General features: G+C 45.7%; 1 protein-coding gene across 5 annotated transcripts in view; it reads right to left on the bottom strand.

The window, feature by feature from the left end:
- KIAA1549L (KIAA1549 like) overlaps positions 1-14963 on the bottom strand; it is a 674355-nt gene that overhangs the window by 299239 nt on the left and 360153 nt on the right. For all 5 annotated transcript variants that reach the window (XM_086955871.1, XM_086955872.1, XM_086955873.1 and 2 more), the window contains one exon: positions 12048-12210. In XM_086955871.1, the coding sequence (XP_086811997.1) occupies positions 12048-12210 (163 nt within the window). The remainder of the gene's footprint in view (positions 1-12047; positions 12211-14963) is intronic.

Here is a 14963-nt window from a genome sequence, read left to right as displayed (position 1 = left end):
TGGAGGCCCCCGCAGCTCAAAGTTGGCTTCAGCAACTACTGGTCTCTGCTCCGGTGGAACTTTGTTTGAATCCGTGGTAACGGAATGACTGAAGCCCGCCTCATTGCCTGGGAAGAGATGGGCTAGTCGGACTTCTGACCCTGCCCTCGCCACAATTTGACCCGTGGTAAGGAGGTGGCTGCGGGTGGGGAGCTGAGGAGGCGGTGATGTTCGGCTTCTACACTCGACTCAGGGGCTAATTTCATCAGGCACAACACCCCGCAACACTGGCCCACATCAAACAGCATTCTGGGACTTGTAGTAACCGGACAACAGGTTACCGACAGGAAGTGTATGCTTGAACCACTTGGGGGCGGACTTGCGCACTACTTAACAGGATGGGGCAGGGCATTTATCCCCAGATGGACATCCTGTTACTTACCCCCGGCGCTGAAGAAGGCGACACAGACGCCGAAATGCATTCGCTAAGGGTGTACTGCTGCTGAATAAAGGTGCCTCCACTGTTTTCCCCTGCTGTGGCCTCTATTCTTCATTTGCTTGGAGGAGTTCTGCTCATTTTCCAGCGCGAGTTCCAGAGTCGCGCTTTGGAGGCCCCCGCAGCTCAAAGTTGGCTTCAGCAACTACTGGTCTCTGCTCCGGTGGAACTTTGTTTGAATCCGTGGTAACGGAATGACTGAAGCCCGCCTCATTGCCTGGGAAGAGATGGGCTAGTCGGACTTCTGACCCTGCCCTCGCCACAATTTGACCCGTGGTAAGGAGGTGGCTGCGGGTGGGGAGCTGAGGAGGCGGTGATGTTCGGCTTCTACACTCGACTCAGGGGCTAATTTCATCAGGCACAACACCCCGCAACACTGGCCCACATCAAACAGCATTCTGGGACTTGTAGTAACCGGACAACAGGTTACCGACAGGAAGTGTATGCTTGAACCACTTGGGGGCGGACTTGTGCACTACTTAACAGGATGGGGCAGGGCATTTATCCCCAGATGGACATCCTGTTACTTACCCCCGGCGCTGAAGAAGGCGACACAGACGCCGAAATGCATTCGCTAAGGGTGTACTGCTGCTGAATAAAGGTGCCTCCACTGTTTTCCCCTGCTGTGGCCTCTATTCTTCATTTGCTTGGAGGAGTTCTGCTCATTTTCCAGCGCGAGTTCCAGAGTCGCGCTTTGGAGGCCCCCGCAGCTCAAAGTTGGCTTCAGCAACTACTGGTCTCTGCTCCGGTGGAACTTTGTTTGAATCCGTGGTAACGGAATGACTGAAGCCCGCCTCATTGCCTGGGAAGAGATGGGCTAGTCGGACTTCTGACCCTGCCCTCGCCACAATTTGACCCGTGGTAAGGAGGTGGCTGCGGGTGGGGAGCTGAGGAGGCGGTGATGTTCGGCTTCTACACTCGACTCAGGGGCTAATTTCATCAGGCACAACACCCCGCAACACTGGCCCACATCAAACAGCATTCTGGGACTTGTAGTAACCGGACAACAGGTTACCGACAGGAAGTGTATGCTTGAACCACTTGGGGGCGGACTTGTGCACTACTTAACAGGATGGGGCAGGGCATTTATCCCCAGATGGACATCCTGTTACTTACCCCCGGCGCTGAAGAAGGCGACACAGACGCCGAAATGCATTCGCTAAGGGTGTACTGCTGCTGAATAAAGGTGCCTCCACTGTTTTCCCCTGCTGTGGCCTCTATTCTTCATTTGCTTGGAGGAGTTCTGCTCATTTTCCAGCGCGAGTTCCAGAGTCGCGCTTTGGAGGCCCCCGCAGCTCAAAGTTGGCTTCAGCAACTACTGGTCTCTGCTCCGGTGGAACTTTGTTTGAATCCGTGGTAACGGAATGACTGAAGCCCGCCTCATTGCCTGGGAAGAGATGGGCTAGTCGGACTTCTGACCCTGCCCTCGCCACAATTTGACCCGTGGTAAGGAGGTGGCTGCGGGTGGGGAGCTGAGGAGGCGGTGATGTTCGGCTTCTACACTCGACTCAGGGGCTAATTTCATCAGGCACAACACCCCGCAACACTGGCCCACATCAAACAGCATTCTGGGACTTGTAGTAACCGGACAACAGGTTACCGACAGGAAGTGTATGCTTGAACCACTTGGGGGCGGACTTGTGCACTACTTAACAGGATGGGGCAGGGCATTTATCCCCAGATGGACATCCTGTTACTTACCCCCGGCGCTGAAGAAGGCGACACAGACGCCGAAATGCATTCGCTAAGGGTGTACTGCTGCTGAATAAAGGTGCCTCCACTGTTTTCCCCTGCTGTGGCCTCTATTCTTCATTTGCTTGGAGGAGTTCTGCTCATTTTCCAGCGCGAGTTCCAGAGTCGCGCTTTGGAGGCCCCCGCAGCTCAAAGTTGGCTTCAGCAACTACTGGTCTCTGCTCCGGTGGAACTTTGTTTGAATCCGTGGTAACGGAATGACTGAAGCCCGCCTCATTGCCTGGGAAGAGATGGGCTAGTCGGACTTCTGACCCTGCCCTCGCCACAATTTGACCCGTGGTAAGGAGGTGGCTGCGGGTGGGGAGCTGAGGAGGCGGTGATGTTCGGCTTCTACACTCGACTCAGGGGCTAATTTCATCAGGCACAACACCCCGCAACATTGGCCCACATCAAACAGCATTCTGGGACTTGTAGTAACCGGACAACAGGTTACCGACAGGAAGTGTATGCTTGAACCACTTGGGGGCGGACTTGTGCACTACTTAACAGGATGGGGCAGGGCATTTATCCCCAGATGGACATCCTGTTACTTACACCCGGCGCTGAAGAAGGCGACACAGACGCCGAAATGCATTCGCTAAGGGTGTACTGCTGCTGAATAAAGGTGCCTCCACTGTTTTCCCCTGCTGTGGCCTCTATTCTTCATTTGCTTGGAGGAGTTCTGCTCATATATATATATATATATATATATCAAAATCCATTGCAGGCACTCCAAGTGAGTAAGCTTAAAACGCCGGACGCGTTGGTTTGCTGCAAGCGGTTCCTTTCGAATCACGACGCAGATGAAGGGAAGATGTCCTGAAACATGTCCGGCGTTTTAAGCTTTGGAAGGGGATACTGCTGATTCTCCTGTGCTGGCAAGGTGTCAATAAAGCCTCATTGAATTTTCCCTGGGGAGTCTTACTCACTTGGAGTGCCTGCAATGGATTTTGATTTGAGCGGCTGGCTAGGGTCGCAGGTTTAAGATGCACCGCAGAAGTGCGGGTCCTGCCCTCAAGCCTTGGTATTGGGACTACAGGAACAGGGATTTGGCAGGTGTTCGTGCAGGACGACGCCTGCTGAAGAGGATGGCAGCTGTAAAGCAAGGCACAGGACATCAGTGGGATTCCCCCTCTGCCCACTTGGGATTAATAATTGAACTTATCTAGAACTGTTTGCACACCCACATGGGTGAAAGAGAACGCGCACTACAAGAGCCAGCAGGCCTTGCATTCAGCCACGCCCTGGAGGGTAGGCTTTCAACACAGGTGCGCGTTGGTTTGCTGCAAGCGGTTCCTTTCAAATCACGCCGCAGATGAAGGGAAGATGTCCTGAAATATCCTGCCTGACGCGTTTCGTGCTAGATGCACTTTTTTGAAGGCTTCTCACTGCTGGCGTAGCATTAGGCATTATTTCAAGCACCAGCTTTCCAGTGTGTGCCTACGCGAAGCATCCATTAAAGACTTCAGCTTCACCTTCCTGTGTGGGCTCTCTCCTTTTGTTGCGGGCAACTTGTGTGTGGAATTAAAAAACGGCTGGTCCGAGCCGTAGAAAGAGCCCTGCTGCATGGCTGCAGACCTGATGTGACGCCAACCGGCAGAACGTCTGAGGGGACAGGTGCTGATTTTTCTGGAAGCAGTAATGTTTGCTGGGCATTTCGAGGAAGCTGTAGTAACCCACTTGGGACTTTATTTTTCACGTTATGAAATGGTGTAACAAGACGGCAACTCACTGGAGCAGAACTCAGCACTACGGGCACCAGAATGCCGAGCGCGGCTACGCCCACTGGGACAGGTGTCTTTCATTAAAAGCTGGTGCTTGAAATAATGCCTAATGCTACGCCAGCAGTGAGAAGCCTTCGAAAAAGTGCATCTAGCACGAAACGCGTCAGGCAGGATATTTCAACTGCAGCTTTCCAGTGTGTGCCTACGCGAAGCATCCATTAAAGACTTCAGCTTCACCTTCCTGTGTGGGCTCTCTCCTTTTGTTGCGGGCAACTTGTGTGTGGAATTAAAAAACGGCTGGTCCGAGCCGTAGAGAGAGCCCTGCTGCATGGCTGCAGACCTGATGTGACGCCAACCGGCAGAACGTCTGAGGGGACAGGTGCTGATTTTTCTGGAAGCAGTAATGTTTGCTGGGCATTTCGAGGAAGCTGCAGTAACCCACTTGGGACTTTATTTTTCACGTTATGAAATGGTGTAACAAGACGGCAACTCCCTGGAGCAAAACTCAGTACTACGGGCACCAGAATGCCGAGCGCGGCTACGCCCACTGGGACAGGTGTCTTTCATTAAAAGCTGGTGCTTGAAATAATGCCTAATGCTACGCCAGCAGTGAGAAGCCTTCGAAAAAGTGCATCTAGCACGAAACGAGTCAGGCAGGATATTTCAACTGCAGCTTTGCAGTGTGTGCCTACGCGAAGCATCCATTAAAGACTTCAGCTTCACCTTCCTGTGTGGGCTCTCTCCTTTTGTTGCGGGCAACTTGTGTGTGGAATTAAAAAACGGCTGGTCCGAGCCGTAGAGAGAGCCCTGCTGCATGGCTGCAGACCTGATGTGACGCCAACCGGCAGAACGTCTGAGGGGACAGGTGCTGATTTTTCTGGAAGCAGTAATGTTTGCTGGGCATTTCGAGGAAGCTGCAGTAACCCACTTGGGACTTTATTTTTCACGTTATGAAATGGTGTAACAAGACGGCAACTCACTGGAGCAAAACTCAGCACTACGGGCACCAGAATGCCGAGCGCGGCTACGCCCACTGGGACAGGTGTCTTTCATTAAAAGCTGGTGCTTGAAATAATGCCTAATGCTACGCCAGCAGTGAGAAGCCTTCGAAAAAGTGCATCTAGCACGAAACGCGTCAGGCAGGATATTTCAACTGCAGCTTTCCAGTGTGTGCCTACGCGAAGCATCCATTAAAGACTTCAGCTTCACCTTCCTGTGTGGGCTCTCTCCTTTTGTTGCGGGCAACTTGTGTGTGGAATTACAAAAAGGCTGGTCCGAGCCGTAGAGAGAGCCCTGCTGCATGGCTGCAGACCTGATGTGACGCCAACCGGCAGAACGTCTGATGGGACAGGTGCTGATTTTTCTGGCAGCAGTAATGTTTGCTGGGCATTTCGAGGAAGCTGCAGTAACCCACTTGGGACTTTATTTTTCACGTTATGAAATGGTGTAACAAGACGGCAACTCACTGGAGCAAAACTCAGCACTACGGGCACCAGAATGCCGAGCGCGGCTACCCCCACTGGGAAAGGTGTCTTTCATTAAAAGCTGGTGCTTGAAATAATGCCTAATGCTACGCCAGCAGTGAGAAGCCTTCGAAAAAGTGCATCTAGCACGAAACGCGTCAGGCAGGATATTTCAACTGCAGCTTTCCAGTGTGTGCCTACGCGAAGCATCCATTAAAGACTTCAGCTTCACCTTCCTGTGTGGGCTCTCTCCTTTTGTTGCGGGCAACTTGTGTGTGGAATATATATATATATATATATATATATATATATATATATATATATATATATATATATATATATATATATATATATATATATACATATATATATATATATATATATATATATATATATATATATATATATATATATATATATCTCTGTCTCACAAAGCAATTATTGTACAAACAGCAATTTTGCACTGTTCTGCACACTAGTGCTTTCAGTGCTGGCCATACAGACTGGGAGGTCATCCAACCAAAGAAGGAGTTACAGGGTTGAACAACTGGAACCTGAGAAAAAGTTGTTCTATGAATATTCAAAGATGCAAGCAGGCGCAGAGGGGAAGACATTTCATGATCTAGCCTTAAGGAGCAGAACATTAATCGAGGCTGCTATCATATGCAGTATAACTGAACAGGACCTTATATGCAAGTGTTCTTGTAAATATTGTAGGCTTCTGCAATATTGCAGCCTGTACACCCATGCCTTCAGAACCAGCATGAGAAGCAGTAGCAGTACTGCTAGAGGGTGTATCAGTCTGTGACAATAGGTAAACATTAGAAGGCACAACTTGCTGGTTTGGCTGCACATCATTATGTGCCCTGCCAAAGAGAGGAGCATCAGTAATTGTTTGGCTCATTTACTCATCTTCAATTAGTATCACACCAATGGCAGTATCTTAGCCTTGCAGCCATTGAGTTCTCATTCATTTTCTCTAGTGTACACCAAAGCACCATCCATGTTGTCTGCATAGCCACCTACATTCTTTGGGATCATTAAAGCCATTGACAAAATGAACAATGAATATGCACCAGCATCCAATGATTCACATAGAGAAATTCATCAAATGCTTCTTTTATTCAACAACAGACGTTCCATTGGTACTATTTACCTTTTCTACCACCATGACCATGGAAACAATAATCTCAAAAAATCTACCAAGCAAACTAGAACACTGACTTTTCTTGTTGTGGGAGAGGAATGGTGATTAACTTGGTATATGAGGTAGAGGTGAGAGGATGGTTTGCGGTGTCGCTCTGCAGACAAATTATAGGATAAATTGTGACTGACATAATATTAATTTGATGGTAATGCCTTCTTGGTAATTGGAGCACAGCATTTTTTTGGTATTTTCATTTTAACTAGGTCTGTGCAAAGATATAACCCTGTGTAATGTTTTTATTTATGCTATGGATAGCTATACAAAGCTTTAAAGAAACGAGGAGCAATGCAGGGTAATGGAAGGGCTGGTCCCGCTGAGCAGTTATTCACTGCAATGCCTGCTCTAACCATCTCTTCCCCGCCCACACAGAGCTTTCCAGCTGGTAAGCACACACACCCTATCTGTACAAATTGTTTCCAAGCCAAGCTTGCCCTCAGTTTTTTTCTGACCCAGTCATATCTTGAAGGCCATTCCTGTATTGACCAAATTGTACTTCCCGGCCACATACTGTTATTTTGTGGGACTTTACAGCCTTTTCCATCACTATGTCCAGCTCTAGGATGCCCTGCCCAGTAACCTCCTCGATAAGGAAATGGTCACAGAATGTGTGGGTACCACAGTATGACTAAATTGGAAAACTCTTGCTACTATCTGCAGGTCACAATTGTTCATTTTACCCAACTGTTCATGTGTAAAAGAAACTTAAGGACGGCCCTAATTTTCATGAAGATGGCTCATATCATCCCAGCTTCCTAAAATGCAAAATCTGACGATGATAAAAGATTTGTTTGTGGAAGTTGCTAACCTTGCAAATCAAAGTCCATATCTTGTGGTTTCCATTTCACTTAAGATAAAAATCTTCTTTACACAGGGTTAAAAAGGAACTTTTTCTCTATATATTTATCACCACGACCTATCACTTCACATATATGACCGCTCTCTCCATCCTTTATTCTACCAGTAGTGCATGGGCTTTGCTTTACTTATCACTTACTTAGCACCCGCATTATAATCTCCAACTGCTAGAACTGCAGTACTAACTTTCACCACCATCCAGATGGTAGATACTTTGGTGTTACAACGCATTACCACGGTCAAATATAGACCTGTACAAATATCATTTACAATATTGGCTTCCACTATGTCATTAAGGTATATATACTGCTAGGAATATTAAATTGTTACACCTGGCATCCACAGCATGGTATTCCCTCAAACATTTTGTCTTCACTCCTCCTGTTTTGATGATTTTGTTTTTGTTGGCTTTAGGACTCTGCGCACTTTTGCTAACCAGTGCTCGGGTGCTTGTGATCTTTCCTTCAAACATGGTAAAATCGGCCCACTCCTTATTGGCACATTTACTTTACTTGTAATTCTCCGGTAAATGGCACTAAATGTACCCAGGGTATGAAAAATAAATGCTACTAATGGGCATGCAGCACTCATTGTGACACACGCTAAACTAGCCCTTTAAAACATGTTCACTGCAACCTGTAGTGCAGTTGTAAACTGCCATCACAGCCTGGCAAAATAAACCTTTTACCTGGCCCAATACTTCCTTTTGATAACTTATAAGTCACCCCTAAGATAAGCCAAAAGACTCATAGGGAAGGGTGCATTGTATTTAAAAAGTAGGGCATGTGTAGTTACGTTTTATGTATCCTAGCAGTGAAAAACTCCTAAAGTCCCTTTTCACTGTTGCAAGGCCTATCACGCCCATTACCTAAAATCGGGTTGTGTTATCACATTTAATAAGAGCAAACTTTAGATTGTGGGCAGATTGAGAAATGCTGTTTACACTAAGATTAATTGTGATTTAAAACATCGACAATAACGTTGTATTTTAACCCTTTAATTGCTGCTGTCGGCCAACAGTCGTCACGAGCGCTACCTCCCCAGTGCTGTGCACGACCGATGGCCGACGGGTCAGCATTCGTTCTCCGAACGTTCAGCACTGGGCGCTGAACGTTCGACGCTGAGAACGGGTTAAGTTGTAGTTCTGAAAATGTCATTTTTAGCATGTTGCCATTTTCTCAACCATTTGTGTCTTCTCCCAATATCCTGGGTCACATGATTGTGAATGGCTCTGCTGCAGGGTTTGTGTATTGCTTTCAGACAGTAAAATAAAGGAGGCTTAGGTGTGAGCAGGAATGGGCCATCCAGGCAGAATGACTGGGAGAGGCTAAACCCATAACCACTTCCAGCTTTGTCTAAAGGAGTCGTGCACCAGCCCTGTTATGCCTTTTGTCACCCAAAGACAGTGTTGAGCTTTGACAGGGGAAGAGGAAGAAATTTCCAGAACCAGAAATGGGGGTAGGACAAGAAGTCCCCCCACTAAATTGCTGGCATCAGGTATAGATTTTGGAGTTCCAGAGCCACTCATCAAAATAACCATGGACCTGTGGAAGTTACAGGAATGCCATACTGGCAGAGGACTGCCCTGCTTTGTAAAGGACTGCCCTGCTGTCTGAGATAGATTGAACCTGCTTGCTTTAATCCCAGGCTACCCTGAATAATCCAAGGGTCAGCTAGCTGACCTCATGTGTGAGCTACAGGAAAACAATACGCTTCAGAGGCCTTCCTGCAACTTCCCAGCTGACCTGCTCCAACTGGACCTGCCTAGAACTGCACCTTGACTTGCCTCAGCCTTGATGGTCTCTGCTGGAGTAAGTCCCTGATCCCCAAGAGGTCCTCCTCAGGTCCTGGACCGTCGGCCAGAATCAGAGTCTATCCCTCCTGGAGAAAGCGTGCAAATCCTGAAGGTTGCCCCTCGTGACCATGCAAGGGCCCATTCACTCCAAGACTCTGCTGCCTGCGACACTCACCAATGCAAAGCTTAAGGGTGACCTGCTCTTCACATCAACAGCGACCATCAGCCACGACCTTCAACACAAGACTTGCACTTTGTGCTACAGTTATGAGAGCCCACAATGACCGTCAAAGCAAACCTACAGCAATGGTCCTCTGTGACGCCCGACCAGCTCTTCGCACTACAGCAACAACCATCAGTGATGCCCAATCTGCTCTTTTCGCTACAGCAACGACCGATTGCGTTGTTTAGCCGCTTGCGAAGGTGAATGGATCTCTTGATGCTTGACTTTGGAAGGTACATTTTAAGCTGGACTAACTGGGCCCTGTATCCTACCCACATCTATCGCAGTAGGCCTGAACTTGTGACCTCCCCTGGTCTAGTGCGACCAGATGACCACAATGGATGCTTGTGCTTGTAGGAGCTATTTTCACAAAGAAAATTTACATTGAATATATTCAGTCTTACTGATTGGATGTTTTTTCGTTCTGGTGTAATTTAATTGATAAAAATTTACTCCATGTTTCTAAATTGGTTTGAGATTTTTCTTGTGTCGCATTTACACTTTATTATTGTTTGTGTGCTACATAAATACTTTTCATATTGCCAATAAGTTAAACCTGACTGCTTTTGTGTAAGGCTAACAGAGGGTTAAGCACAGGTTAATTTAGTGGCTGTTTGTGGTTCACCTTGACATGGGTTGTGGTTGTTGCACGAGTGGGGCTTCTATCCGCCTCAACCCATTCTCACATAAAATGCATACTTCTCTTTATAGGCTTAACTTGACAATACCGTGGTAGTCACTACTGTGGCATTATAACTTTACAAGTAGACTGCTCAACCACAATATTGTAACATTCACCCTCAAATGTATATACAACTACCTACTTCATGTTAATGAAGTGTCAAAACTAGACCTTCATTTTAAAAAGTCTCCAATCCTCATTTGACCACCAGCATGACCATCAAGATGCATAGGCGTGACATTTTTGGAATTGCATAAGCTCTACCCCTGACACCACACACTTCACAGGTACTTGAGCTAAGCCACTATTATCTTCCATGTATTAACATTGAAGTTAACCAGGTTTATATGAGTAGACATTATGGGGCATATTACCAAGGGCATTATCGCCGCATTAGCAGGACTTTTTCCCGCTAATGCGGCGATAATTTTATCGCCCTATTACCAAGCTGTCGCTAACGCCAGTTAGCCACAGCTTGTAGGCGATAGCGGACATTTAGGGGCCCACTTTGCATGTCAGCGATAATTATCGCTAATGACATGCAAAGTGGGCGTGCCAAGATGTTAACAACTGAAAACAGTCGCTAACATCTCTAACTCCTATTAACAACTTTTGGAAATATTCGCGCTAAGCGCGTATATCTCCAAAAGTTAACGCCTGCTAAAAGCAGTTCTTAGCCATGCTATCCAATGGAAGGTGGATAACATGGCTAAGAGCATTGTCACGATAATGCATGAATATCGCTGATTTTTCAGCGATATTCATGCATTTCGCAGGATTTTTACCGCTTTTGAGATAAACCTTGATAATATCAAGGTATCTCAGTGTTAAAAATCCTCGGTGCTCGGCGATATTTTTTTCCCGCTTACCAAGCAATAGCGATAATTATCGCTATTGCTTGGTAATATGCCCCTATATTCGTAAGAACCATTGCAGACAATGCCTGCTTTCATTGATATTAATAGATATTACATATTAAAAAAATAAACAATGTTACAAAATAATTGCACACCTTTTGTTCATATAAGGGATGCAATTACTCCTTGGAATAGATTCTGTGACCTAAAAAGGATATATGTTATTGCTAGGCTACCAGTAAATGTCAGATTGTTCTACAAAGAATACAGTTTTAGTCTTGCATCCTTCTGAGAGGAATAGAGAAAAATGCCATAGAGCATTTCAGGAACTACCAATTTCTGTTTATGCTGTATAAGTGTGTAGTATAACATGTCACACCATAGTAATCGCACCACTCTTTAAGTGGCAAGAAGCACTTCTATTATTGCAGTCCTCTACAAGACCCTTTTGTTAGGCACTTTAAAAATTCACCATGAACAGCAGTGATTTGCAATTTTGTCTTCATGGGCTACTAAGATTAAGCTCCTCATGGCATCTTCAGGAGAGCTGGAATTCCATCGCAGCTTCTCGTTTGTAAGTATCAAGAGGAAAGAAGGCAGCACATCAATGGGTACTGAAGGCAGCACATCAATGGGTACTGAAGGCAGCACATCAATGGGTACTGAAGGCAGCACATCAATGGGTACTGAAGGCAGCACATCAATGGGTACTGAAGGCAGCACATCAATGGGTACCGAAACACGTGAAAAGATTAAGAAACTGATAATGGAGGATGGAAAGAAATGAACACCGAAAGTCAGGAAATCTCCACGAAGGACTGACTTTCCGTATAAAGAACTATGGTTTATAATTTAGGCTACGTTTTATATTTGATAACATGCAAACTCTAAAAGAGCCGCTTTCTGATTCTTCTTCACGGATCTAAAGCTACAAGTTTAATAAAAGGAATCATTACTCATATCAAAAACGATGCAGTGTAATCTAATAATATGTGCAGTTATTACGGCATTATTGCCCCGGCGAAAGGTACGTACGTTCTGCGATGATCTTCGGGGGGTAATCAAGGTACGACCAGACCTCCTCGGCAGACAGCAGGTTGAGCAGCCTACTGGACACCGTGCCGTTCATGAGTCCGCTGCTATTGCTGGCTGCGTAAATCAAAGTCAACACGTTGGCTTGGAGCGATGTACTCACAATCTATACAGGAAAACAAAAAACAAGGCAATGGCGTCAACTAGAAAATAATGTGTGTCACATACGTCAAGGCTTCTCAATTATAACAGCAGTAGGTAAAAATATATATATAAAAATTATACATGGCTTTTGAACCCATAAGTATTTCTAAACTCGCTAATACGTTTGTACGCCCTCCTTTTAACTGTGGAACATGCACATTTTGTTCCATGATTGTTGGAATCTCTTAACGATTTTGCCTGATGTGACCATAGCTTTGCTTGGACAGTGTGGGCCAAAGCTCTTTTGTTCTGACAGAACCCTGAATAACTACGGGGCATATTATCAAGCAGGGCGTTTAAAATTATCGCAGTTTTAGCAGCAGAAAAATGCAGCTAAAGCGGCCATAATGGGCTTGATGATATCCCATTGTGAATTCCAATAGAAATCCATGTTCTTGTGTGAACATGGGCTTCTATTGGAATTCTCCAGGGTATATTATCAAGCCCATTATTGCCGCTTTAGAGGCAGTTTTCTGCCGCTAAAACAGCGATAATTTCAACGGCCTGCTTGATAATATGCCGCTAAATTAGGTGAATGAGTAAGGGTTAGAACCCAATCAGTCTCCTGCTCTCAACTAAAAGTCATGTCAATTAGACTACATTTTGGCTATTCCATCCTAGCCACAGCTCCACAATCTTCTCTGCCTCATTTCAAAGACATCTTCCATTTCACAGTCAGAATAATCCATCTTCTAAAAATCTTAGTCATACATCCATCCTTATTAGAGAACTCCAATGGCTCTCATTAAATGCTAGGGCTGCTTTGCAATTTAGCTGTTCATATGAATAACCCTTCCTTCCTTGCTGCTATTCTAATTATGTGCAGTAGCCAAAGGAATTTTCAAAGCCAGAATGCTCAAAAATTGAGGTATCCTCATTTAGAAACTCCTCCATCAAGAGCTGTCCCTTTGTGGGGTCTCAATCGCAGCTCAGAGCGCATTTCCACTCAGCATTAGAGTCTCTAGCTCTAGCAGAGACAAGGGACAGATGGGAGCCTGGACTTCTGAATAGGGTGCCACTGAGTGTAGGGCTACCAAAACAGGGTCAGGCTGGGTCATAGGCAATCAGACAGTGCCTGATGGGCTGGTCTGACAGGTCAGTGTGTGAGCTGTTTTTTTAACACAGTGGGCTTGGTTTATAACCAGGTGGGCCGATTTGTTGTGTTGATTTCCCTGTTATTACCACAAACCTTGGCTGCAGCAAGCACAAATGCACCCAGTTCCCCATACCTAGCAAAATATATATGCAGCTTATTTTTACGAGTTCCAAAGTGGCCTGATTTGCAAATGTGGGCCACTTTTTTAGTTATCCAGTGCACAAATGGAGCCACTTTTATTTTGGTGACCGGGGCCTATTTCTTGTCCCAGTCCGACCCTGGCTATCAGCCACGGCCCGTGCAAATAAGAGCGGTTGTCAGTGGGGGGAGGGAAAATTAAATAAATAATTAATTTTCCCTTGTCATTGTCCGTCGAAATCCCCCCAAGGGTTGTATAAAAAACAGGGGTGTGATATTTATTCACACTGCTTCATAGAACGCTGCCTTTCAAAATTGGTGTAGCCCTGGAGGTCCAAGACAAGAACACTTTTGTTCAGGATTGGTGCAGTATCTGAGGCTCAAAACCCAAGAGGCCTAGCAGAATACATCAGTGTTGGCAATTGCCCGTTCTGAAGTCATTTTTTTTTGTTGGTCAAAGGGCTCTGTCCACATTACCGCTGCTAACCAGTGGCAACGTGATTGTGCCCTCCCTTTTCAAACACGTTAAGAATGGCATATAAATAATTGACACATTTAATATACTTTTAAGTCCTTAGTTTATGGTACTGCATGTACCCAGGGTCTGTATATTAAATACTACTGGTGGTCTGCAACACTCAATGTGCCACCAACTAAGGTAGCATTTTAAAGCATGTCTCCAGGTCTACCTATGCAACCGGGTCTGCAGTTTTAAACTATCGTATTGACCTAGCAAAACAAACTTTTTGCCAGGTTTAAACCTTCTATTTTATGACTTATAAGTCACCCCTAAGGTAGTTCCTAAATGTTCATAGGGCAGGCTGCATGGTATTTAAAAAGTAAAACATATATATTTAATGTTTTTCACTGTGGATCCCCTATACGAAAACACTGGGTTAAATTATAGCAATTTATAATGCTTAATTTTGAAAAATGATTCAAGAGCTAATTTTAATAGTAATTTAAAATACAACTTAATTGTCAAAGTCATATTTTATATTGCTATTTTGGAATTGCACTTTTAAAAATGTGTCATTTTCCTGCCTAAAACAAAAACATGTTAATGCCAGTGCCCAGATATCACCAGACCCTTGATGGTTCTCCAGTGGTGAGATGTGTATTGCTCCTCAGACAGTGATATCTAAAGGCCCTGGGAGCAGGGAACAGGCCTCCACCCTTGACAGGATGGCTGGGGGGGCGGGGGTTGCACAGCGACTTCCTGAGCTTCTAAAGATGCCTATCTTGTCAGTGACAGATGTAGCTCACACCTAGGCCCCCTTTTTGTTCTCTGATCAGGATGGCACAAACCCAGTGGGAGTAGAGGAACTGCCTAAAACTAGTTTAGGGGTGGACAAAGGTTTGCCCTAAAGCCATAGGCTGGTACTAAGCTCAAATGTGGATCCAACACACCTCTCCTAAGAACCCTCCTGGATTTGTGGAGAATCAGAACTGTCCAGCTTCTCAAGAATCTGAAGGAAGAC

The sequence above is a fragment of the Lissotriton vulgaris genome, chromosome 2_1 (assembly GCF_964263255.1).
Source record: "Lissotriton vulgaris chromosome 2_1, aLisVul1.2, whole genome shotgun sequence".
NCBI lineage: Eukaryota > Metazoa > Chordata > Amphibia > Caudata > Salamandridae > Lissotriton > Lissotriton vulgaris.
Note: the sequence above shows the minus strand (reverse complement) of the source record. Positions and strands in the feature narration are given on the sequence as shown.